At 35.1% G+C, this 25265-nt stretch overlaps 1 protein-coding gene across 1 annotated transcript in view; it reads right to left on the bottom strand.

Annotated features, from left to right (window-relative positions):
• The window catches only part of TSHR (thyroid stimulating hormone receptor), a 174412-nt gene that overhangs the window by 44178 nt on the left and 104969 nt on the right, over positions 1-25265 (bottom strand). The window contains exons 4-7 of the mRNA XM_074232062.1: positions 20055-20129; positions 17464-17538; positions 14842-14919; positions 11222-11290 (exon numbers count right to left, since the gene is read on the bottom strand). Of these exons, the coding sequence (XP_074088163.1) occupies positions 11222-11290; positions 14842-14919; positions 17464-17538; positions 20055-20129 (297 nt within the window). The remainder of the gene's footprint in view (positions 1-11221; positions 11291-14841; positions 14920-17463; positions 17539-20054; positions 20130-25265) is intronic.

Below are 25265 nucleotides of genomic sequence, written 5' to 3' on the forward strand. Positions count from 1 at the left end.
ATCAAATAAAACAACCAGTAAAACAACATAGAAACAACCAAAAATTTCATTGAAGAAAATGACATTGAGACCACATACCAAAATTTATGGGATATAGCCAAAACAGTGCTCAGAGAAAATTTCATGAATCGATAAAATAGAGAAAAAAGCAGATCAAAGGATTGTGTATGCAACTAAAAAGGTTATAAAAATAAGTTAAAAATCTCCAATTAAGCATCAAATTAGAAATTCTAAAAAAATTATCAAAAAGATTAATAAAATTAAAAATAATAAAATGAATTAATAAATAAAATTAAGAGCTGGTTTTATAAAAATAGTTAATTTGATTTAAAAAAGGAAGATGCTAGGGGTGTCTAGGTGGTGCAGTGGCTAGAGCACCAGCCCTGAGTTCAAATCTGGCCTCAGACACTTAATAATAACCTAGCTGTGTGGCCTTGGGCAAGCCACTTAACCCCATTGCCTTGCAAAGAAAGAAAGAAAGAAAGAAAGAAAGAAAGAAAGAAAGAAAGAAAGAAAGAAAGAAAGAAAGAAAGAAAGAAAGATGCTAAGGTAAAAATGGGTATATAATTTAGACATAAAGTGTGATACCATAAGCAAATTAGAAGAGCAAGTAATAGTTTACCTGTCATATCTATAGAGAAGGGAAGAATTTATACTCAAATAAGAGATCAAGAACTTTACTAGATGTAAATGGATAATTGTGATTATGTTAAGCTGAAAAAAATTTTTTTTGCAAATGCAAATTGCAACTAAAATTAGCAAAAAAGCAGAAAACTCAGAAACAATTTTTTGTAGCATGTCTCTGATACAGGCCTCATTTCTCAAATTTATAGAGAATACAAATCATTCTCCGATTGATAAATAAAGGATATGAATAGACAATTTTCAAATGACTGAATCAAAACTATCTGTAGATATAAGAAAAATTCTCTAAATCACCTGGGGCTCTCACTCATTTTAAGAGGTTGGGCTATGGTAATGTGCTGTGGTAATCAAATGAATACATTTCTGATGCAAGGAACCCTGACCTAAGATAAATTTCATTTATATTTTCTTTTGTGATTTGTGTGGCTAGAGTTTCTTTGTCAAATGAGAGTTGAAGTTTAAAAGAAGATATCTTGGAAGAAACAAAAATTGAATAGGAGATATTATAAAGAATAATTTTGGAGGAAAAAAATACCCAACCCAACCAAACAGAGCTCCAGTATAACTGTTGCACAGTCTTGTTTTCCCTATTGTAATTTTTGGGTTATGCAGTTTACAGATCACATTCTGTTCCTGGGTTACTTCAAATCAGACAAAAGAAAGTGATTTCATCATGGGTTGCTCTCTTCATTTCGAAAGCAATAAATAAAAAAAAAAACTGCTTGTTTTTTGTAGGTCTAAAAGCCTTTGACTCACTCAATAAAAACCTGACCTGGCACAAATTAGCTTGCATTAACATTTTTAATAATTTGCTTTCCTAATTCACTAGAAATCATTGTAGACCTAAATAATTGCTTGTCCAATTTAGCCTCATTTTCCTCTGACATTTAAGATGCCCTGGGGATAATGAAACTAGGTGATAAGAATTCTAGTCTGCCAGAAACACTGAGGAATACTTCAAATTGAAGAGCCAGCCAGAGTCCAGTAGAAGATAACAAATTCCATTAGGAGGTGGTAGCCAATTTTAACAGAGAGAAGTCCAACCATCAAGATCCTGGATCTCCAGAGATCAATTCATTTGAATCATTTAAGTTCATTACCTTCCCAAATTAATTTGGTAATTTAAATTAAAAATGAATCAATGTAACTGCTTCTGACTTGAGTCCTGAGGAGTCTCTCCTTTCTGTTATTCCACATTCAATTTTTGGAAACTTACAGAGCAAAGAAATATTTACCCACACCCAAACACCTTATCAATAAGAAAAATTATGTAAAATTAGGGAGAAAATCCTCATAACATGGCAACTTCTGCACTGATATTTGGCAGTATCTCTTTTTTAAAAAAAAATTCACATTATTTAAATTTCAGGCCTAAATTTTCTCCTTTTCTCACTCCCCTTTCTCCCCCGTCCAACATCAAGAAAGCAAGAAAAACAATCCATTACAAATATGTATAGTCAAGTAAAATTAATTTCTGCAGTGTTTATGTCCAAATATATCTAGGTCCATTTATGTTTCAATTTGCAGAGTTCATTACCTCTCCATCTATAAGTAGCATGCTTCATTGTGAGCCTTCTGGAATTGTGACTGGTTGTTGAGGTCAAAATTCCTAAGTTCTTCAAAGTTGTTTGTCTTTAATATTGTTTTATTGTAAATTTTTTTCCTTGTTCTGTTCATTTCACTTTGTAAAAGTTCATTCTTAATCACCTTTTCTTATAATAGGATTATATCTCATCACATTCTTAAATATAACTTGTTCAGCCATTCTTCAGTTGATAGGTTTTTCAGTTATCAGTTCTTTATAACCACAAAAAAAAGAGCTCCTACAAAAATTTTTGAATATATTCATCCTTTCTTGGATCTCTTTGGAGTATAAATCTGCTAATAAGGTCATTGGGTCAAAGATTATGAACAGTTCAATAACCTTTGATCTGCCAGTACTTCTCAGTTTTCATATGCTTCCAGAACATGATTGACTTCTAGAAATTCCAAATCTAATTAAAACTGTGGGTGAATCTCTCACCTAGTCACATATTCCTCTGGAATCTCTATCAGCTATTATTAATTTTTATGAATTAGAAATCTTAGCAGACTATATGGACAACCTAGAACACCACTACTAGGTCTGTATCCCAAAGAGATCATTTAAAAAAAAAAGAAAAAGGATGTACATGTACAAAAATATTTATACCAACTCTTTTTTTGTGGTGGAAAAGAATTGGAAACTGAGGGGATGCCCATCAATTAGGCAATGGCTGAACAGTTGTGGTATATGAATATAATGGAATACTATTGCTATATAAGAAATAGTAAGCAGGTTTTTAACAGAGGAGGATAGTGACTATCTGCTTATATTCAGCTCTATTAGGGACAGGACAAGGAAAAAACAGGTTTAAATTCTAGCATTAGGGTCAGAGATCATATCTATAAGTAAGACTTTCCAGAAAGTGAGAATCCTTTGTGCATAGAAATAGGCTTGTGGGAAAAAAACTGTTATATTCTTATTCCATTTTTAAATATGATGTTCCCAAAAGATATGCATAGATGGTTTAGGCTAATACTTCCTAAATTCATGCTTTTGTGATTGAATTAAATTGATGGCAGTTATAAATTCTGATGGGGAGATAGGTCAGAATTAGAAAAATGAAAGCCTGTTTTTCTAAACAATTTTTGCATGTTTACTAAACAATTATTGCAATACATAAACATCACATTTTATTTTGTTTTTTTACAATTACATATGTAAATAATTTAATATTCATTTTTTGTAAGATTTTTGATCTCCATATTTTTTCTCCTTCCCTTCTTCTCCTTCTCCTTCTCCTTCCCCTGATCTGGGTTAAAAATGTACAATGTATTTTCATATTATTCATGTTGTAAAAAGAAGAATCAGAACAAAAGAGAAAAAACCATGAGAAAGAAAAAAAATTTTAAAAGGTGAAAAGAGGTCTGTGTTTAGGCTTCATAATTCTTTCTCTGGATATGGATAGCATTTTCCATCAAAATTCTTTTGGGGGGAGGATAGGTGGCACAGTAGATAGAGCACCGGCCCTGGAATCAGGAGTACCTGAGTTCAAATCTGGTTTCAGACCCTTAATAATTACCTAGCTGTGTGGTCTTGGGCAAACCACTTAACCCCATTTGCCTTGCAAAAACCTAAAATAAAAATTCTTTTGGAACTGTCTTTGGTCACTGTATTACTGAGAAGAGCCAAATTGAACACAGTAGATCATCACACAATATTGTTGTTGCTGTATGGAATGTTTTTCGGGTACTGTCCACTTAGCTTCAGTTAATGTAAGTCTTTCCAGGTTTTTCTGAAATCCTGATTTCTGACATAATAATAGTATTCCATCACATTCATAAACCACAACTTGTTCAGCCATTCCCCAATTGATGGACATCCCCTCTGTTTCCAATTCTTTTCTACCACAAAAAAAAGAGCTGCTATAAATATTTTTGTACATGTGCATCCTTTACCTTTTTTTAATGATCTCTTTGGGAATAAGATCTAGTAGTGGTGTTCTGGATCAAAGGGTATGAACAGTTTTATAGTTCTTTGGGCATAGTTTCAAATTGTCCTCAGGAATAGTTGGATCAATTCACAACTTCACCACTAATGCATTAGTGTTCCAACTTCTTACATTTATCATTTTCTTTTTCTGTCATATTAACCAATCTAATAGGTGTGAGGTGGTACCTCAGAACTGTTTTAATTTGCATTTCTCCAATCAATAACATCACAACATTTTATTTAAAAAAAAAAACCCTATCACTGGAATTGACAATTTTCTCATGGAATCCTAGTCTTTTCTTTGGACTTTCCAGAATGGTCTGTAAAGTGCTAGTTAGGTATAGTCTTTTTGATAGTGTCAATGAATAGTATAATTAGATTGTAAAGTGCCTTGAAAGTAGAGACCATATTGGTTTTACTCTTTACAATCTTATCAGCACAATATTTTTGCACATAGAATCATTGGATTAGAGCAGGAAGGGTCCTGAGAAGTAATCTAAGCCCAATTTCTTAATTTTACAAATGAGGAAACAGTAACCATGAGAGGTTAAGGGACTTGCCTGAAATCACATTAATAGAAAGTGATGGAGTCAGGGGTTATGAGTTTGAATCTTGACTTCGACTAACCTAACTCTAGTCCCTCTTGCTTATACTCTTTAATTGCCAATTTTAAAAGTCAAATAATTCAGGAGGTATCTATATAAGGTAGTATCTCTTTATTAAGTTTCATGAAATAGTTGAGCTTGAGTTATTTTTTAGACATGGAGAAGTTTTCAAGAGAAATTTCAAATCCAAAATGGAATTACAGAATGTTCCCTTTGATTGTGAACTTGGACTGGCATCTGTATCAAACATGAGCCAAGGAAGGTTACTGAGGTTTCTCATGAGAAAGCTGATTATTTTGAATGTAAAAGACACCTCCATTTTCCTTAATGTAGTCTGAAGTAAAACTGAACTATTGACTGGAAATTTATATTATGGCAGCAGAAATCAGATAACCTGTGTGGAAACACTACCCAATAGCGTGGAAGAAATGGGGAACAAATGCTTCAAGTTTTGATGTTTTGAAAAAACTTAAGATTTTTAAAGTTAGTATCTGAAAAGACATCTTTAGAGTATGCCCAAAGATATTTTGAAAAATGTAGATTTCCCAGGTGTGTACTGTTCTCTTCTTTCTTCTTACTAGTGGTCAAAACTGGGATATTTTGCTTCAGAATCTGACAATAACCAGGGAAATAATTACTATGCTCACTGTTTTGTTCCTAATCTAATGGTTTGTTATTTAATGGATAGTTTGTGCCCTATTAGCACATCAAAATGGTGTTAGAGCTTTCCAAAATGTTGATGTCAGTAATTAAATGTTTGTGCCAGATACTCTGCTGAGTCCTGGGGTACAAACAGGAGATTGTAAGTCATTAACCGTGTGCAGGAATTTAGCAATAACGCCATCAGGAAGTCAGACTAGAGAAATAGAGACAAGATAGTGGGTGGGAGTCACAAAGCCTATTAACTTTATGGGCTCGGAAATTATTTTTCTGGAGAGTCAATCTGCTATGAGTTATGAATTAAGTTAGTTTAACTCAGGTGAATGAATTTCATTATTATTATTATTGTTGTTATTGTTATTGTTATTAATTTCACATCTGAGAGATGGCAGTGTATGTGATTCCATGGAAAACTAAGCAAGATGATCTTGGTTCTTAACCCATCTGCAATAATTTTCAGGAATATTCTCCCTAATCATCCTGCTGCTTAGGAGACAGAACTTGTAGTTCATATAGAATTTGTTTAGCTTTTGCTACCAATGAGTTCTTATTCTAGAAAAGTGGGTATAAATTACACCAGACCTACCCATTTCAGTAAACTGGCATTAAAATGATTCTTCTTTTGGATGCTACATTGTTTAAATATTACATCAAATTAAGACATATATATATATATATATATATATACATGTATACATATAAATACAATATATAAATTACAATAATTTACAGCCAAAAATAATAATGATGCAGTAAAAACATCAAGTGACACATGTATCATTCCTTTCTTATTTCCTTTTCTGTTGCTTTCTCACCTATCCCAATTCCTGACTTCCTCTTGGTTTATAAAGTGCTTTTTTAAAAGTTGTTATTGAAGTGCTCAAATTTACACAAACACAATGTATCGAAAACTGGAAATTTGGAGTTTGATCAAAGATACCACAGTTGGATCCAAAATATTGATGGAAACAAAAATGACCTTCCATGTTTCCTATAATCAACCTGACATTTTTAATCTCTGAATTTTTTTGAGAGTGAGGGACAATTGGAGTTAAGTGACTTGTTCAGGGTCACACATCTAGTAAGTGTCAAGTGTCTGAGGTCATATTTGAACTCAGTTCTTCCTGACTCCAAGGCCAGTGTTCTATCTACGAGATCACCCAGCTACCCAGAAATTCTTATTTAATCATAAATTATCACCTTCACAGAATGGTCTCTCTTTTAGATCAAGACTCTATTATCTCATCTAAGACATTTAGATTTGTCAAACTTTGGTTGGGTTCTTAAAATTTTGGCATAAAAGTGAAATTATGCTTATAAATCTGGTCAAATATTTCATAAGCATAACTTCTCTATATGTTACCCAGCTTAATGAGAGAAGGACATTATCTTCATAAGGGGTTGGAATAATCACTGGCTCACTTTTGGGAGGAAAGAGGGAGGTAGTTGACCTCTAGAGCAGAAAGCTGCTGATCTGACAAGAAAAAACAAGTACAGCTAACTTGAATTTGAGTGTATATGTGTGTGTTTGGGGACTGATCCATTTTCTAGTTATTTTGTAATAAGAATAAGAATAAGAATAACTCATATTTATATAGTTCTTAATATGTACCAGGAACTCTAATTACTTTATAATTATTATCTCATTTGATTCTTACAATAATCCCTCCTGGAAGATAAGTGCTATTATTTCCATTTTACCAATAAAGAAACTGAGGTGAACAGAGGTTAAGTGACTTGTTTAAGGTCACAGAACTAGCAAGTGTCTGAGGCTGGATTGGAACTCAGGTCTTCCTGACTCCAGGTCCAGGACTCTATGCACTGCACCACCTAGCTGTTCCCAGTAGAGAATTCCTGAGTGACATCGGAATAGACAGGGTATTTCCTTACTGTTGAGTAGTGAGGTAGACTGACCCATGCCAGGGGCAGAGCTGTTGTTTTTGGGTCTCTGGTCAATACCAATCATGGTTAGGGTGTATGAGTCTGTGGCCTGCCAGAATCAGCATTACCCTGAGACTTAAAGAGATAGAGTTGGTAGCACAGCTTCTCTCTAATCTCCTCCCCCGCTACTTTTAATGTAGATTGTGAAGGTGTGGGGAGCTCCCCAGGAGGAATTCCACTGAAGCAGATGCTTTGAGGTAGGCAAAACTTGAACACAATTTTTCCTGACTCTAAGGGCCAATATGCTATATTGACTCTTAGTACAGTATCTGGGTGCATGGAAGGAAGAGGCAATTGAAATTATCTACTTCATTGAATATAAAAATATATGAATTAAGTGAATACTGGCTTACAGGCTGTTTGCAGTCCAACTCCATCACTTACTAACTGGGTGACAAAGGACAGTCTCCATTATCTCATCTATAAAATGAGAGGGTTGGACCAGATAACCTTTCAGCTGTAAATTAGTGATCCTGGTGAACTTAATTCAGGGCCAACAGCAGTAAATCAGAGCAGGCTTAGATATTTCATTTACTTTTGGTAGGGAAACAAACCTAATACGCTACAGGCAACTTTAGAAGAATGGAAATGCTTACCTTGGAACCTTGGCTCCCATATATGGATTTTAAAATATGCACTAATTTAATATAAATTTATCTAGACCTTAATGATGTTGGAGAGAAACAATGTAGTATTGTAGGTAGAGTAATAGCTCAGAGGTTAGGAAGACCTGAGTTTAAATCCTGCCTTTTGACACATACTATAGGTGACCTTGGATTAAAAATATTCAATTTTAGTGATTCAGGTAGTTCTATAAATTGTAAAGCAGGCGCTGATCTGCATTGGTAGAGGAAGTTTACTGATGTGGAATTCTCTTTAGCAGTAACATCACAGGTTCTTTCCAGCAACAACTGCATGCTAGTTACTTTGAGGACATAAATATGCATAAGTCACAGTCGTTGCCTTCAAGGAGTTGCATACAAGTCCTTTTCTTTCAAGAAACTCTTCATTTGGACTTTGATTAATTCAAAGCAAGCTGTGTGTGTGTGTGTGTGTGTGTGTGTTCTTGAAATAAAATTAGCCAATTAACTTGTAGAGTGGTAGCTTAATTATTCTATGGAAGCCATCCCAGGGAGCATGTACCTGGAGCTCTCCAGGGACATGGTGACTCAATTTTTGGACCATTAGGGAATGGGGATCTTCTTGTCTGCTTCCAGTCAAATGATGGCTCAAAGTGAGATGGTTAGACATTCCCTGTATAGGGCTCTGAGCAGAAAGAAGTGATGATAGAGATATAAAAGGGATTGACCAGTCCCTTAAAATTCTCTTCTTTTCTAGCCCAGGATCAGGACTGTTACGAGCTGCATCCTAAGGAGAGGCTCCTCTTCATTCCCACTGCCTTCATAATTTATATATACATATATATATAAATATACACACAGAGACCTTAACATGCATACTTACACATGTATAGCTATTCCCTTGAAATCAAGAAGTTGGCCAACAACTCACTATTAGAATACTGTGATATGCATTCATGACAACTTAGAATTAGAGACCTGGTAAATTTTCTTAACCCATATGACATGGTCTCTAGCACAGAGAGAGAGAGAGAGAGAGAGAGAGAGAGAGAGAGAGAGAGAGAGAGAGAGAGAGAAGCTTCTGACTAACTCAATTCTCATCCCATTGCCATGGTTCATTCATGGCAGAAAAAAACACGCCTAGCCTAGGTGAGCACGAGCCTCTTGTTTGTTCTTCTCTGACCTTAGACAAGTGAGGATGTCAGGGTCCAGGGTTGAATGTGACCTGTTGAATCTGAAAAGTCTGGAGATTCTGGATCTTTTTTTTTTTAACTTTTTAAAAAATTTACGGCAATGGGGTTAAGTGACTTGCCTAAGGTCCCACAGTTAGGCAATTATTAAGTGTCTGAGGCTGCATTTGAACTCGGGTACTCCTGACTCCAGGGTCAGTGCTCTATCCATTGAACCACCCAGTTGTCCCTGATTCTGGATCTTTTTGATCAGAGCTGACTAGTGGCCTGGGGAGGACTTCTTGGAAGTTGACTTAGCATTCTTGAAGATGACTACAAACCAGTGAATAAGATCAAGTGTTGGGCTAGTTTACTGGACTGCATAAACCTTGTTGAAGACAAGGCCTGACTGAGGTGAAATGGAAAAATACCCAATCGGCAGTTTTGCCAATCCTTGCTTTATGTTTTGAAGTTTAAGTAGCAACCTTGCCAAAGTAATTGTAACAATAGTTATAAACTACTGAATTCTATTTTAAGTAATTTGGTCAACCCACACTGAATCTTTTGTCTTTTAGAATGTCTTTTATGTGTATGAAATAAAGACCTATCCCTGTACCATTCCTGATTTATATTGTAGATTAAGTACCTTTTTGCTTTCCACTTAGGGGAGATCTACAAATGAGCCACAATTTAACTTCAAATAATTTGTTCTTGGGGCACCAAGGTGATGGTTTAGTTAGCTGAAGAGCAGAAGAAAAGGGTGCCTACCCTGGCTTCTCATTAGAGGCCAGGTTTCTCCCAGGACTGAACTCAGTCCAGACCTCATTCCTGGGTTCAGAGCTAAGTAGCTCCTTAGAGAAGACAGCGGGAACAGTGCCCCAGGCCTCCCAGGCCCCGTAATGGTTGATCAATGAAAGACTTGTATTAATTCAATGAAAAGCAAAATATTTTGTTTATTTGAGGGTATTATGTTTCCAGCTTGGAACCTTGAAACATGCATCATATTCCACGTGGTCACTGCTTCAAAGGATCAAAAAAAGGGGTGAATACGAAGTGTATAGCTGAATGAATCTTCTTATTTGCAACCCTGGCTGGAACCCATTTGTTTTTTTGAGGAGGATGGGAAGTAGTCATCGTCATTTTGGAGTGAATCAAATTTAAAAGGTCTACCTTCCTGAAAATGTGTCATGAAAGAATAAATAAGAAACTTCAACATTCAACCTACTTAATACTTAGTTGATGCTCCTCTTCCTTGTACCTGAAGGGATCCTAGATCTAGAATTAGAAGAGACACCAGAGGCCACCAATTCCAATCATCTCACTTTACAATTGATCAAACAAGGGGCCAAGAAGATTAAGTGTTATGCCCAAATCCATGTCAGAATCATGATTTGAACTCAGGTTCTCTGCCTCTTGGACTTGTGATCTTTCCATTGTACCATACTCTGCTTCATTCCCACCCCCTTCTTTCTATATATACACAGACATTTACATACTTATATATAAATAAATATTACTTTGAGATAATGGAAGTTAGCTAGTATTTCACTATTGGAGCATTGTGATATGTATTCATGTACAGTCAGAATTAGGGATAGGATAATCAATCACTTTTAGTGGAATTTGTCAGTGAATCTTAACTAGACGCTGTATGTTACGTTCCCCAATATGTAATGATATCATCATCTTATCTTCCATTAATTCTAGATGACCTTGACTGAAGGAAAACAAAAACTGCATTATTCCTCCGATAGCTAGTGTTGAAGCTCTGACTTAAACATTCAGAGCCATGAATAAATAGAATGGGTTGCTGTTTGTTGTTGTTATTAGTCTGAGGCATTGTGATTTCACTTCTTGTTTGACTTCAGATCTTGTGTTTAGCTGCTTTATTTGGAAACTTTTGATCTTCTTTTCTCTCTATAAATCCTTCTCTTCTGACCCTATTCAAATTCTTGACTCCCATTTTTGTCCATATTTTATTTATTAGCTTATTATAAACTTGACTTTTCCTAACAGTTTATAAAGAAAACTTTAAATTATATTCACCATTCTAAGTTACTCTTCTCCTTATTTGGGGACAGTTATCATGGATATAATTTTACTTACACAGCATCCAACTTGGTTCCATTGAAAGCATGTCCTTGGACCCAGGTAAAGCCATTATTATAAAGTTTCCTGCAAGTCATAAAGGAAAGAAATTAATGACCTGTGACATGTCAAATTGGTCATTTTCTGAAGGTTTAGTCTTTATTTCTCCAAGGTCAGAAAAATATAGAATGACTTTCAGGGCTTATGGGTCATTCAAGAAAATTGATTTCCTTTCTTCATAGTCATGCTCACTTTTTTAACTAAAAAAAGCAACTTGATTACCCCCTTTTTTCTTCAGTCTTGGCTTTGAATAATCTTATTCTCAAAGGATGAAGATTTATCATCACTGAGGATAGTCAAAAGAGCATGTGAAGGAATTGAAGATAGTTTCAAAAGAGAGTTTATCAAAATGTTTTGAATACTGGAAATAATCCTGATGTAATAATCCCCAGCAAATGGCTAACTGGCCAAAACCTTCCCTCCTCTGGGGTTTTAAATTCTAGTTTGGAAAGAGAGAAAACTAATGGGAGATCATCCCTCTGACTGAGCAAGGGCAAGAGGAATAAAACAGGTTTTCACAAAGAGGATTGGCAGTGGGAATTGTGGAGGAGAGGAAAAAGGAGAGGCGGCAGTGGTCCTATGGGAGCCCCATGATTGGAAGAAGCAGCTGATGTCTGCCACAATTATAATTCTTTTCTTTAGGATTATGAGAGATGACTTCTATATAAATGGAAAAACTGTACTTTTTATTCAGTGATTGCCTAAGAGAAACAGGCTAGCTGGAGTCTATCCCACCCCACGTTACTTTTATTTCTGTTTTTCTTAAACTTACTCTGTCAAATAATACCTTGATTATCATGATTGATCCTGTTCTTATGTTTTTGAGTGTTCCTTTGTTTGTCATAAGGACACAATGAGGGGCCTTTGCTAGTACAGGGTTGGGACCCTCATCCCCAGTCCATTGCTACAGAATTTTGCTCTCTAACTGGGGGCATACATGGAAACCATTTAAAAACTACCCTTCCAAGTATAGAATTAATATGAATTAGGACCCTATTTTATAAATTTGTCTCAAACACAAATCAGTATTACCTCAAAATAAGTAAAGGGTGAAACAATATTTTTAATACACATAAGTTTTTGCGTATTTGTTTATTTTTACTGAGACAGAGGGAATTTCAAAGATCTAGCCCTACTCAAAGCATGAATATTATCTACTATATTCCTAACAAGAGGGATGCATTGTCCATTTGATGACATCCATTGGAAAGGAACTCACTACTTTTTTAAAAAGTTAACCTATAATCACCTTACAGAAAAACAATTTAAAAAGTAGTGATCACAGGATTTGAATCTGGGACCTGAGGTGAGCCATCTTAGGGAATACTATTTATTCTTAGCCTTTATATGGATTAAAAAAATTTTTTAAGTTACATGACTTTTAAATGAGTTTATAGAATATGTAACAACTCAGAAAGTCTCATCTGCATTATTATTTTCCCATTTCATAGGTGAGGAAATTGAAGCATGAAAGGGATTTGTTTGAAACAATGAAATTTGTTTCAGTGTCAGAGTAAATATTTATTCTTTGTTGCTTCAAATTCAATATATCTTCCTTGAATGTCACAGAGCTATTTTGGATGGGTGGGAATAATATTTTGGTTTTTTGTCTGTTTTGCTTTGTTCTCTAAATTCTACATAGAGGATGGTCAAGTTGATGACAAGAGTATAGGTTTAAATATGAACAGGGTTTCAGTTTCCTTATTAGCAGAATGGAAAGGATAAATTAATTCCCTCTAAGGTTTATTCTGTCTCTAAAACCCATGGTCTTAAGGTATATATTTTCACTATGTTCCGGAAGTGAGTCATATTTTAGTAATTTATCTCCAACACTACTGTTGCTATCAGTATCAAATATGAACCTCCCTGTGATATCAAAGATCTCTAGGTGGCTCCAACATCCTGGAGGAGGGAGAATTCACATGTTTCATGGAGGTCTGTAGCATAACTGATAAGGCACAAAAATCCCAAGTTGGGAGGCGACATTCCCTTCTAGCACATTCCTCCTAGGAATGTCTGCCATCTGGTTTCATTCTGTGGTGAGGGCATCTTCCTTCATGGACAAGCTAGAAGCAGCTTCTTCAGATCCTGCCTTCTGATAGAGGAATTGATTAAGAATCACTCTCTAAAATTCCAATTTGAGGTTCAGTTTGAGGCCCCCCGCCCCTGCACACCCACATAATTAGCAAGCTTAGAGAAATTTTAATAAACATGTATGTTAGCCTAAAATTGTTTGTTCTTTCTTGAGACCATACTCTAGAGGCTAATGTTTATCTCTTATTAGGATTAACTCTGGAGATTAATACCATGTTTAATTTAATTCTTTGCTAGATGGCCAAATTCATGGATGGCATCACAATGAAGAGAAGAGGAGGTTCCTGGGCATTTGACTCAAACAGACAAGTAGGACAATAGTAAAAATGACCAACATTTGTATAGTGTTTTAAGGTCTGCAAAGTGTTCTCTATAGGATATCTCATTTGATCCTCACACTAGTCCTATGATATAGGTACTAATATTATTCCCTTTTTACAGATGAAGAAACTGATGTTATCGGAGATAGAATGACTTTTCTGGGTCACATAGTTGGTTAGCACTCTGGTCTTTCTGACTCCAAGTCCAACACTCTCTTCACTGTGCCACTGAGTAATAACAGAAACGAAAGGAAAGGGATTTTACAAGTAAAGAAATAGGGGAAAGGGTAGGAAGTTAGAAATTTCTATTTTACTAGAACCATGATTTGGTTCTTGTATGCTTTTTTCTCCAGATGGTTATAATTCTTGATTTCCCTTCCATTGATAGAGAGAAAGGATGAAAGGAAGGAAGGAAGTAGGGAAAGGGAGATAAGAGAAGAGAAGAAGCAGCAGAAGAAAAAACAAACAATAGAAGCAAAGAGGAGGAGAATGGCAACAATGACAAACAGATATTAATGGCTGAAACTTCCAGGCCTAGATTGGGTTCAGGTAAAAGGCATGGACTGCTAAAGCACTTAATGCTTCTGTGGAGGAGCATTTTCAAGTCATAGGAGTGTATACTACTCTAAAAACACAAAGAGCTGTTATTTCCCCCTCAATTAGAGGGAGGAATTTATTTATTTCCTCAATTAGAAATTCTGAATTTCCCAGTTTTCAGGAGAATTTATAAAAAAAAAATCTGTCTTTGATAATATACAGTTGAATCTAGTCATTTTAAATTAGGAATAGGCTTGTTGAGCTAGACTACTGGGCCCATACAATCCATACCCTTTCAGAAGCTTAACATATTTCACTGAGGAAATGTGCCTTTGAGTTAATGAGCTCAAGGGTAAAGAGGATGCAAAAATCATTTTTATTTTGGTCTATGAGAAATGTGGTAAAAAATTGAATTGAGGGGCAGCCAGGTGGCGCAGTGGATAGAGCACTGGCCCTGGAGTCAGGAGTAGCTGAGTTCAAATCCAGCCTCAGATACTTCATAATTACCTAGCTGTGTGGCCTTGGGCAAGCCACTTAAATTGCCTTGCAAAAAAAAAAAAAAAGGTATCTAAAAAAAAGAATTGAATTGAAAGTTAGCAAAACAGAAATTCAGCAGGCAGGACTTACAAGGTTAAGGTCTCATTGCACAACCCTTGGAAAGCATTCACGGGAACTGAAGTTATAAAAGGGTTATCTGTAATTTCACTGCAATAAAGAGAAAAAGAAAAATGATCATAAGAAAAAAGTAAAAACATTGAATTAACCTAGTCAAGGTTTTTTGCTACATCAGTCCCCTTTCAGAGAAATGTTATCACAAGCTAAATCTAAATTCATGTCTATTTTAGTCCCTTGGAACCTCTGAAGTCAGGTGGCTTGCTTGTTGGATGTCTAGGAGATTGATCAGCACAGATGGATCAATAATTTAAAATGAAAAAGTGTGCATTCCTTGATTGTATGATAGAGTCATCAACAGGCAAATTATCTAAGAAAGACCAATGTTAGTAAAAATTGAAATTTTCCAACTGTGCAACAGCAATAAAAAAGGATTAGAGAAAGACAATTAAAATTTTCAAGAGTTAACAGAAAAGTATTTTATTGACATCACTTTGCTGAATACATGGATATTTGAAATTCTTCTAAATCAATGAGAATTCTTGAAAAATGACTTGTCTCTTTATCTGGATAGTGCCATCCTGTGTTCCATTAGTTCAAACAGAAACCTTGGAGTTGGCACTTTTGGCAACATCTTCAACTATAGCATGCTAGCGCTTCTTTAAAAACTTGACCTGTGGATTTCTCTGTAACTGACTTTTCCAATTGATACATTGATAATTAGAACTATAAAATACAAGATAAGGTTATAAAGAAAGACAATATAAGGTAGGACCGAAATCTGAAGACATAAATAGTCAATAAATACATTTTGTTTGGATAAAAGAATTTAATCTCAGTTCCACTAGATAGATGATAGGATTTAAATTGGGAAGGGATCCTTGAGATTACCCAACTCAATTCACTCTTTTTACAGAAGAGAAGACTGATATCCAGAGTGGGTCAGTGATTTACCAAAGGTCACATATCAGTAAGAGAGAAGAAAATGGAAAAACACCCTAGGATCTTTGCCAAAAGAAACCCCCAATGGTGATGTGAAGAGTTGGATATGACTGAAAGGTCTAAACAACAACAAAGGCATTAATATGGTGTATAAAGGGTTAGGAAACACTTTATCATCCCGTTTGAGCCAACTCTATGTGAGAGATATGGAATCAGTAGAATTTGAGTTTAAATCTGACCTCAGACACTTATTAGCTGTGTGACCCTGGGGAAGTCACCTTACTTTGCCTCAGTTTCCTCAAATGTAAAATAAGCTGAAAGAAGGAAATAGCAAACTACTCCAGTTTCTTTGCCAAGAAAACCCCAAAAGAGGTCACAAAGAGTTGTATACAATTGAAATGACCTGAACAGCAACATTGGTAATAAATAGAAGAACCAGGATTTGAATCTGGATCCCTTGACTTTGAAACCAGTGCTGTTTCAACAATGCTACATTGCCTCTTACAGTCAAGGAAGTGCAGGGTGAGAAAAGTCAAGGAATTTCCCCAACTAGTATAGAGTAGAACTAGGACTAAACTTTAGATTTTCTTTCATTCAACAAATTTCTGAGTGTATAAATCTTCTGGTCCAGGGTTCTAGCTGCTACCTTATTCACTCTCTTTAAAGTTTATGAGATGGGGAACAGGATAGCTAGGTGATGCAGTGGATAGAGCACCAGCCTGGCAGTCAAGGGGACCTGAGTTCAAATGTTACCTCAGACACTTAATGATAATTACCTAGCTATGTGACCTTGGGCAAGTCACTCAACCCCATTACCTTGCAAAGACCTAAACAAACAAATAAATAAATAAATAGCTTCTATGAGACACAGTCAGTTAGTAGCCCCAAACTACAAAAAAGAGAGAGACAGAGAAAAAAGAAAGAGGATTGGCTCAAATTTTCCGAGAAAATTTGTTGTTGTTTCATCATTTTTCAGTTATGTCTTACTCTTCATGACCCCATTTGGGGTTTTCTTGGCAAAGATATTGAAGTGATTTGCTATTTCTTTCTCCAATTCATTTTATAGATGAGAAAATTGAGGCAAATAGGATTAAGTGACACAGCTAGTAAGGTCTGAGGTCAAATTTGAACTCAGGTCTTCCTGAGTTTGAACTCCAAGCCCAGTTCTCTATCTACTGTTCCACCTAGCTGTCCCAAGATTAAGTCAAACAAAACATGTATGTATAACTAGTCTATCAAAGTTAAACTATTATTACAATTACTGCTACAATCATTACTATCAAAAATATAGAAAACATCTATAAATAGAGGTCTATAGAGTGCTAGACTTGCCTCCAAAAAATTCTAACAAATGATAGGCATACTACTATTTGTATTGGAGAAGGAAGTTCCTACTCTCAGATGTCCCTTCACTAATGAAATCACAGCTTCCTTGTATATTTGTTATTAGGAATAATAACAAATAGACATCATGCAAATTCTGATCTTGAAAAGTGTGATCCTGGAGTAAAAAGCTTTGTCATATGAGGTGCAAAGTACCAATACAAGTTTGCTAAACAAATGTGATTTTTTTAAATAGAATTTTGAATTTCAGGGTTTCCCAGACATTTTCAGTATCTTTGGGGAGGAGGAAAATGAATCCTAAAATTGTTATCTTTGGAGTCAGTAGCATTGAAAAATGTTATGCATACTTACAGTATAAAGAACACATCAGCTGAATCAATTTTGGTCAGGTCAGGAAATATTTTAAGTCCTGTATTGAAAATCCCACTAAATTATGTAGTCAAAGAAACAAAGAGATAGGTTAGGTTTAAGAAAGCTTCACAAATATGCCTTAAATATATTCTATCATTACTGAATTATTTATCTGTTGAGTTTTGTTATGCAGATTTCTCAAAAATGTGACATTTCTTCATGCTTGCTTTTTTTCCTCATCACTTCAGGATGTTTCCCCTCTTCCTTCTAAATGAATATTCTACTTCCTAAACTGGCTATATAATCTTTGACCTATGAATGCTTTCTGTCAGATAATTTCTGTTACTAGCCTTCTTGCTGTTTTTTTTGTAGACAAAATTCTATCTACCTCATGCTTGGTATATACTCCCTTCTGAATAGAGACATATTTCACCAAGTATTTAATAAACAACAAATATTTATTAGTATAATAATAATATAGATTTAGAAAAAAGTATAACTATAGACTATTTAAAAATAATAATGTATGTATATATGGTAATTTTACAGCATTAACCTAAATGTTTTATTAACTGTAAAATCTTGCTCCTGATTCATGATAACTGAAAGGAAAATTAATCTTTATATATACTGTATGGTCAGTATTCAATAGCTTTTTCACACACTGAAACTGAGCAAACTTGATATTTTAAGGTAGGATTCTTCATTAAGAAATTCCATTTTAAGTTTTTTACTGAATTCTGAATTACTCCATCAATACCCAAGAACAATTTCTTTGTACATGGAAAGTACTTTCTACATGTTTGTTGGTCAGTTATGGTATATATATGTGTATATATATATGACATTTTTATCTCATAATAACCTGCATTATAGTTTATGTTTTGTCTTGATGTGTTTTAGGGACATAAAGGAGAGTTCTAATGAAGGAAGAATTATTTCTGATCAGAGGATCAGGGAAATTTCATGGAGGAGCTGATATTTGAATTCTAAAGGATGAGTAAGATTTTAAAAGGTAGAGATAGAAGCCAAATATTTCTAGTCATCCAGATGGTACAGGTAATTATATAAAAGTGGGAAGGCACTAGACATATTCATAGAACAATGTGTACTCTAATTTGACTAAAAAAGCATAATTATGAAAAGACAGGTAGGAATGCTAAAAGGCCACAATGGGCTTTTAGTGTATGGGAGGAGGAGGAGAGTTGAGAAAGGTCAAGTATCATTGAAGTAATTACAAGGCTTTGAGCAGAAGAATGAGATGACTAGATTAATCTTTCCACAGTTTGAAGATTGAATTAGAGGTGGATCAAACTGAAGAATGTAACAGAAGGGTAATTTAAATATTAAGAGAAATTGACTGATTTTTTAAAATTATTTTTTTTATTTCATATATTTTTCCATGGACTGTCTTTTTCTATAATACAATGTCTCTTAGGGATGGAGGATCTTATTAATTCCCACCTCCCTTACTTCTTGTCTTAGAAGAAAGAAAGCTTGAGAAATTCTGACCTTATAATTACCAAGAATAGTTTTAGATATATCAAAGAAAAGGAAAACAACAGCTCCCATCATTAGATGATAACAACTCTATGACTGGCCCTGTAAGAGGTTCCTATGCTATTACAGAGAACAGCTGAGCAGGGAATGAGCACACTATTTCCCCCATGCACTCTGTAGGTTCTTAATTGAAGGTTTATTGAATTGGGTTGAAAGAAGTGCTTCCACCATCTGGACTAGAAATAAAAACATCTAAGGCAAAGGTTCTGGACCTAGAATCTATGGACCTCCAAAGGGTCTGTATAGGAATTTCCTTCAGCCAGCTCCAAGCACTTGGTAATTTCAGTGTAAATATTTACAACTTGGAAATTGGCAAATCAAAGCTTAAATTTGTTTGATTGATTGTCTAGACTCTAAAAAATGATGGAGAAATGTTAATGGTACAGATTACATTTTAAAAAATATATGTGTACATTTTTTTCCCAGAGAGCAGATTGTTAAATATTTACTAATATTCCCTTGAATCATCTATGGATAGATTTCAGGGGGATCTGTGATCTTGGATGGGAAAAATATTACATTTTTATTTTCACTATGCTCTAAGTGAAGTTTAGCATGGAGCATATACATATATATATGCACCTGCGTATATGTGTGTACATATACACATACATGTACACATACATGTATTTATGTGGGGGGAGAGAGAGATTAGGAACAATTATTAACTTCTAAATAGATACACATGTGTGTATCCCTGCACAAACACAGCCACATACACACATGCACACACACACACACACACACACATCAACCTATAAAGCATTCGCAAAGGGACTAGAACTACCCTTCTCCCCTTCTACATACATTCCCTTCAGGCTTCATGTTGTCCATCTGTGGCTTCTTTTCCCTTCAAGAGTGGCCTTAATGCTCATTTGAACCTGCTTTCATCTGAGTAAAAATGATCAGTGTTATTGGGGGGAGGGGAGCAAGGTGTCATGTGATTTGTCCCAGGCCTGTCCCTAGGGACAACTCTGACCAAATGACAACATGGTCCTTCACCTGTAAAGTACAGAGTTTGCAATACTTACAGGAATTTTAAGAGAGGCAGGTCTTTTAGGGCATCAGGATCTATGTAAGTTAAGCTCCTAGTATTTCGAATTTCTCTGCAAAAGTTAAAAAGAACAAGTTTATAGGCTGAAAAATATTGTGCTAAATAAAATACCTGAGCTCTTTCTTCATTATCCACAAAATTCAAAGATTCAAGACATTAAAAGAACTCCAGAGAAAAAAAATAATTGAGTTTGAATTAGAAGATAAGAATAACTACTGGCAGAAGTGCAACAACAAATTAATTGCTCTCAGCTCAGGGAAGAGAGGCCTGCTCATTCTTTGCTTCCTATGGTAACTAGGCTGCTTCTTGGACCTCAATGGCCAGCTTTGACCTGATTCTAGCTAAACTATGTTAATGGGGGACCTTTGCTTTGGTTGTACTCACAGGTACTTTTTTGTTTCTCTTTAGGCCTAATTAAAACACACACACACACACACACACACACACACACACACACACCCCTTTATTGTTATTTAGAATAGCATAAACCATTATTGTCATTTATAATAGCAAGAATAAAAAGCAAAACAGCTCGTTCAGGATTAGAAGGGCAAGTGGTCCCATTTAGTATAGTCTGATTTCTGTAATTTTCTTACTAAATGCATAATGAATAAGTCTGAAAGGTATTGACTTTAGAAATGCTGCTAATAGATCCCTTGGTAATAGAAATAGATGAAAGAAAGAAAAAGAAAGAAAGAAAGAAAGAAAGAAAGAAAGAAAGAAAGAAAGAAAGAAAGAAAGAAAGAAAGAAAGAAAGAAAGAGAAAGAGAGAGAGAGAAAGAGAGAGAGAGAAAGAGAGAAAAGAGAGAAAAGAAAAAAGAGAAAGAGAGAAGAAAAAGAAAAAAGAAAGAGAAATTTGAGTTCATTTGTGGAAAATGTTTGGAGAGACATCTGACTTTTAATTCTGTAGAATCTGATTAGCCACTTTGTAGATTATTCAGGTCCTTTAGAATCTACTTTTAGCTCTTTTTCCTATTCTTCAGTACCACAAGCAGAAGGAAACTCTACAAGAAGGAACTCAAAGTGATAAATCTGCAGCCAGTCAATCACTCTGGGAAAGAATTTCCATAATACTTGATAATCAAAAGTGAATTGTAAAGATCCATTCTTTGTGAACTGGCAATATGCTTAGAAAAATAATGGACTCATTGCACACTTATTTCTGGATTTTGACACTGTTGATCACTCTTTTCTTGAAACTCTGCTCTTTTTAGGTTTCCATGACACTATTCTCTCCTGGTTCCTGTCTATTGACCATTCCTCAATCTCTAATGCTGGATTTTTTTTCCAAGTCATTCCTTTTAGGGGTAAATATCAACCAGGGCTCTTTTCTAGGCTCTATTCATTTACCCCTCTATACTATTTTGATTGGTGAGATCATCAACTCATATGGATTTAATTATTATTTCTGCTGAAGAGTCTCAGATTACATATCTAGCCCTAATTTCCTAATCTGATGAGTCTCTGGAACTGTCCCTTTCAAACTGAATGTCTTAAAGACATCTTAAACTCAGCATGTTCAAAGTCAAACTTTCTACTCTTCCAAATTTCCCTGTTATTCTTGAGGACATCTCCATCTGCCCAGTCACCCTAAAATCCTGGGTGTCACCCTCAACTCCTCCCTCTCTCATCTCCCATATTTGGTCTATTGCTAAATACTATCAATTTTACCTTCAGAATATCTCTCCTATAGACTATCTTCTTTCCTTGGATACTGCAACAACTCTGGTGCAGGCTTTCATCACCTCATACCTGGTTATTGAAATTGCCTGTTGACTGGTCTCTCTGATTCAATTTTCTTCCCACTTGAATCCTTCCCTCAATTGTCACATTGATCTTCCTAAATTGCAGTTCTGACTTTGTCAATTACCAATTCAATAATCTTCAGTGACTCCCTATCAACTCAAGAATCAAATGAAAAAATCCCGTTTGACTTTTAAAACCTTCAATTTCCTACTTTTCCACTCTCCTTAAACTTTACTTTCTAATGACTTGACCTCCTGACTGTTTCTTATATAGATTTCCATCTCCATCTCCGGACATCTTCACTGGCTGACCCCTATGCCTAGAATTCTCTCTCTCTTCATCCCTATCTCTTGTCTTAGCTTCAAGACCCAACTAAAAATTTATCTTCTACAAATAGTCTTTTCAGATCTTCTTTAATTCTAGTACCTTCCCTTTGTTGGTTATTTCCAATTTATCCTTTATATATCTTGTTTTTATATAGGTTTGTCAGCCTTTTTAAATTGCCAGCTCCTTAAGAACAGGGATTGTCCTTTGCTTTCTGTGTATACCTAGTATTTAGTGAGAGAAATGATTATGTCTCTCATATTAATAAATCATTAATATCAGGAGATATTCCTGATATCAATCAGGAGAAATTTCCCCTTCCTATTTCCTCATTCTCTACTAGGTCAAATCATCCAAGTTTAGTTCATAGAAATTTAGTTCTGATTAGAGAGTAAAAAGAATCTAATCTAGATAAATTTAATCTACTGTGTTCTATTTAGGCAAGTTTGGGTGAGGAGTAAGAGGCATAATCAAAGTCATGTCCTCCAGGCCTTTAGTAGAATAGGTACAAAAATATTTATTCTCTTATTAATTGTTCACCAATCAGAGTTGATTGCCTTCTTTTGGGAATACACACTCTACCAAAGACATATAAGCATTGAGAGGCTTCCATGATTTGTCTTTAGTTTATGAGAGAAAGCCAAATGACCCTCCTTTTGTTAATTATTCACTAGTCATAATTAATAAAAATGACTAATATCCAGAAATTATGCCTCTTTAACTTTTTACATGTCACACAGTATATACTAAGTATCAAATAAATGCATATTGACTGATTGACTGGAGGAAAGAAATTTGCTACAATTGTGTTATCTTTCAAGGGGGATATAGGGGAAGAGGAACACAAGGAAAGAGAGTAGGAAATTTAAAAAAAAAAACACTTTTGCATACTCCCATGCATCAAATAAGAGCTCTCTGTTCAAGGGGAGGTTTGTTATGAAATTGTTTCAAATAGGTTAAGTGAACTAACTGTTGCTCACATTTCAAATTCTACATGTCTGTATTGAAAAACTGTGGTAAAGAAAATGCCTTTCTGAATATCAACAGTTCATGGATAAGTCAAGCTAATATAATAAAAAAGACAATTCTACCAAAATTAAACTACTTATTTAGTGCCCTACCAATCAAAGTTCCAAAAAAATACTTTAATGAATTAGAAAAAAATATAAGTAAATTCATATGGAGAAATAAAAAGTTGAAAATTTCCAGGAATTCAATGAAAAAAAAGTACAAAATAAGGTGGCTTAGTCCTACCAGATCTAAAATTATATTATAAAGCATCAGTCATCAAAACTGTCTGGTATTGGCTAAGAGAGGTGGATCAGTGGAATAGACTAGGTGAAAAAGTAGGAAATGATTATAGTAATCTGCTATTTTATAAACCCAAAGAGTCCAGCTATTGGGATAAAAACTCTCTCCAATAAAAACTGCTGGGAAAATTGGAAGTTAGTATGGAAGAAACTTAGATTAGACCATCACCTCACACCCTATACCAAGGTAACACTCTTTGGTCTTTGTTCAAACTCCACAATTCTTTCTCTGGATACAGATGTTCTTCATTGCAGATAGCCCAAAATTGTCCCTGATTGGGTGGCCAGGTGGTACAGTGGATAGAGCCCCGGTTTAGACATAAAAAACAATATTATAAGCAAACTAGGAGCTCAAGGAATAGTTTACCTGTCAGATCTATGGAAAGGGAAGCAGTTTATGACCAAGGAAGAGATGGAGAACATCATTAAAAACTAGTCAATTCTGATTACATTAAATTAAAAAATTTTTGCATAGACAAAACCACTGTGACCAAGATCAAAAGAAATGTAGTAAATTGGGAAACGATTTTTACAACTAGTATTTCTGACAAAGGACTCATTTCTAAAATATACAGAGAACTGAGTCAAATTTTCAAAAACCAAGCCATTCCCCAATTGACAAATGGTCAAAGGATATGCAAAGGCAATTTATAGATGAGGAAATCAAAGTGATCCATAGTCATATGAAAACTTGTTCTAAATCACTACTTATTAGAGAAATGCAAATCAAAGCATCTCTGAGGTATTATCTCCCACCTCTCAGACTGTCTAATATGACCAAAAAGGACAATGATCAATGTTGGAAGGGATGTGGGAAATCTGGGACACTAATACATGGTTGGTGGAGCTCTGAGCTCATCCAGCCTTTCTGGAGAGCAATTTGGAACTACGCCCAAAGGGCAACAAAAATGTGCATACCCTTTGATCCAGCTATACCCCTATTGGGTCTATACCCTGAACAGATTATGAAAAAAGGGTAAAAACATAGAAAAATATTCATAGCAGCCCTGTTAGTGGTGGCAAAGAATTGGAAATTAAGTGAATGTCCTTCAGTTGGGGAATGGCTTAATTTATTGTGGTATATGTATGTTATGAAACACTATTGTTCTATTAGAAACCAGGAGGGATGGGAATTCAGGGAAGCCCAGAAGGTTTTGCCTGAACTGATGCTGAGCAAGGTGAGCAGAACCAGAAGAACACTGTATACCCTAACAGCAACATTTTTTTTACAAGGCAAATGGGGTTAAGTGGCTTGCCCAAGGCCACACAGCTAGGTAATTATTAAGTGTCTGAGGCTGAATTTGAACTCAGGTACTGCTGACTCCAGGGCCGGTGCTCTATCTACTGTGCCACCTGGCCGCCCAATCAGGAACAATTTTAGGCTATCTGCAATGAAGAACATCTGTATCCAGAGAAAGAATTGTGGAGTTTGAACAAAGACCAAAAACTATTACCTTTAATTTAAAAAAAAAAAACCTTTCTTATTATGTAATTTTGATATCTCTTATACTTTATTTTTCTTCCTTAAGGATATGATTTCTCTCTCATTACATTTAACTTAGATCAATGTATACCATGGAAACAATGTAAAGACTAACAGACTGCCTTCTGTGGGAGGTGGGGGGAGGGAAGCAAGATTAGGTGGAAAATTGTAGAATTCAAAATAAATAAAATATTTCTTTTATTAAAAAAAGAATTACTTTCTGAAGAAAGAAAATGTTTATAAATGGAATGGTACAATTTGCACAAAAAGTGGTAGCAACCTTGAACTATTGGATGAGGAAATAAAAGTTAAAGCCAAGAAATTA

Source organism: Macrotis lagotis, chromosome 4, assembly GCF_037893015.1.
Source record: "Macrotis lagotis isolate mMagLag1 chromosome 4, bilby.v1.9.chrom.fasta, whole genome shotgun sequence".
Lineage (NCBI taxonomy): Eukaryota > Metazoa > Chordata > Mammalia > Peramelemorphia > Peramelidae > Macrotis > Macrotis lagotis.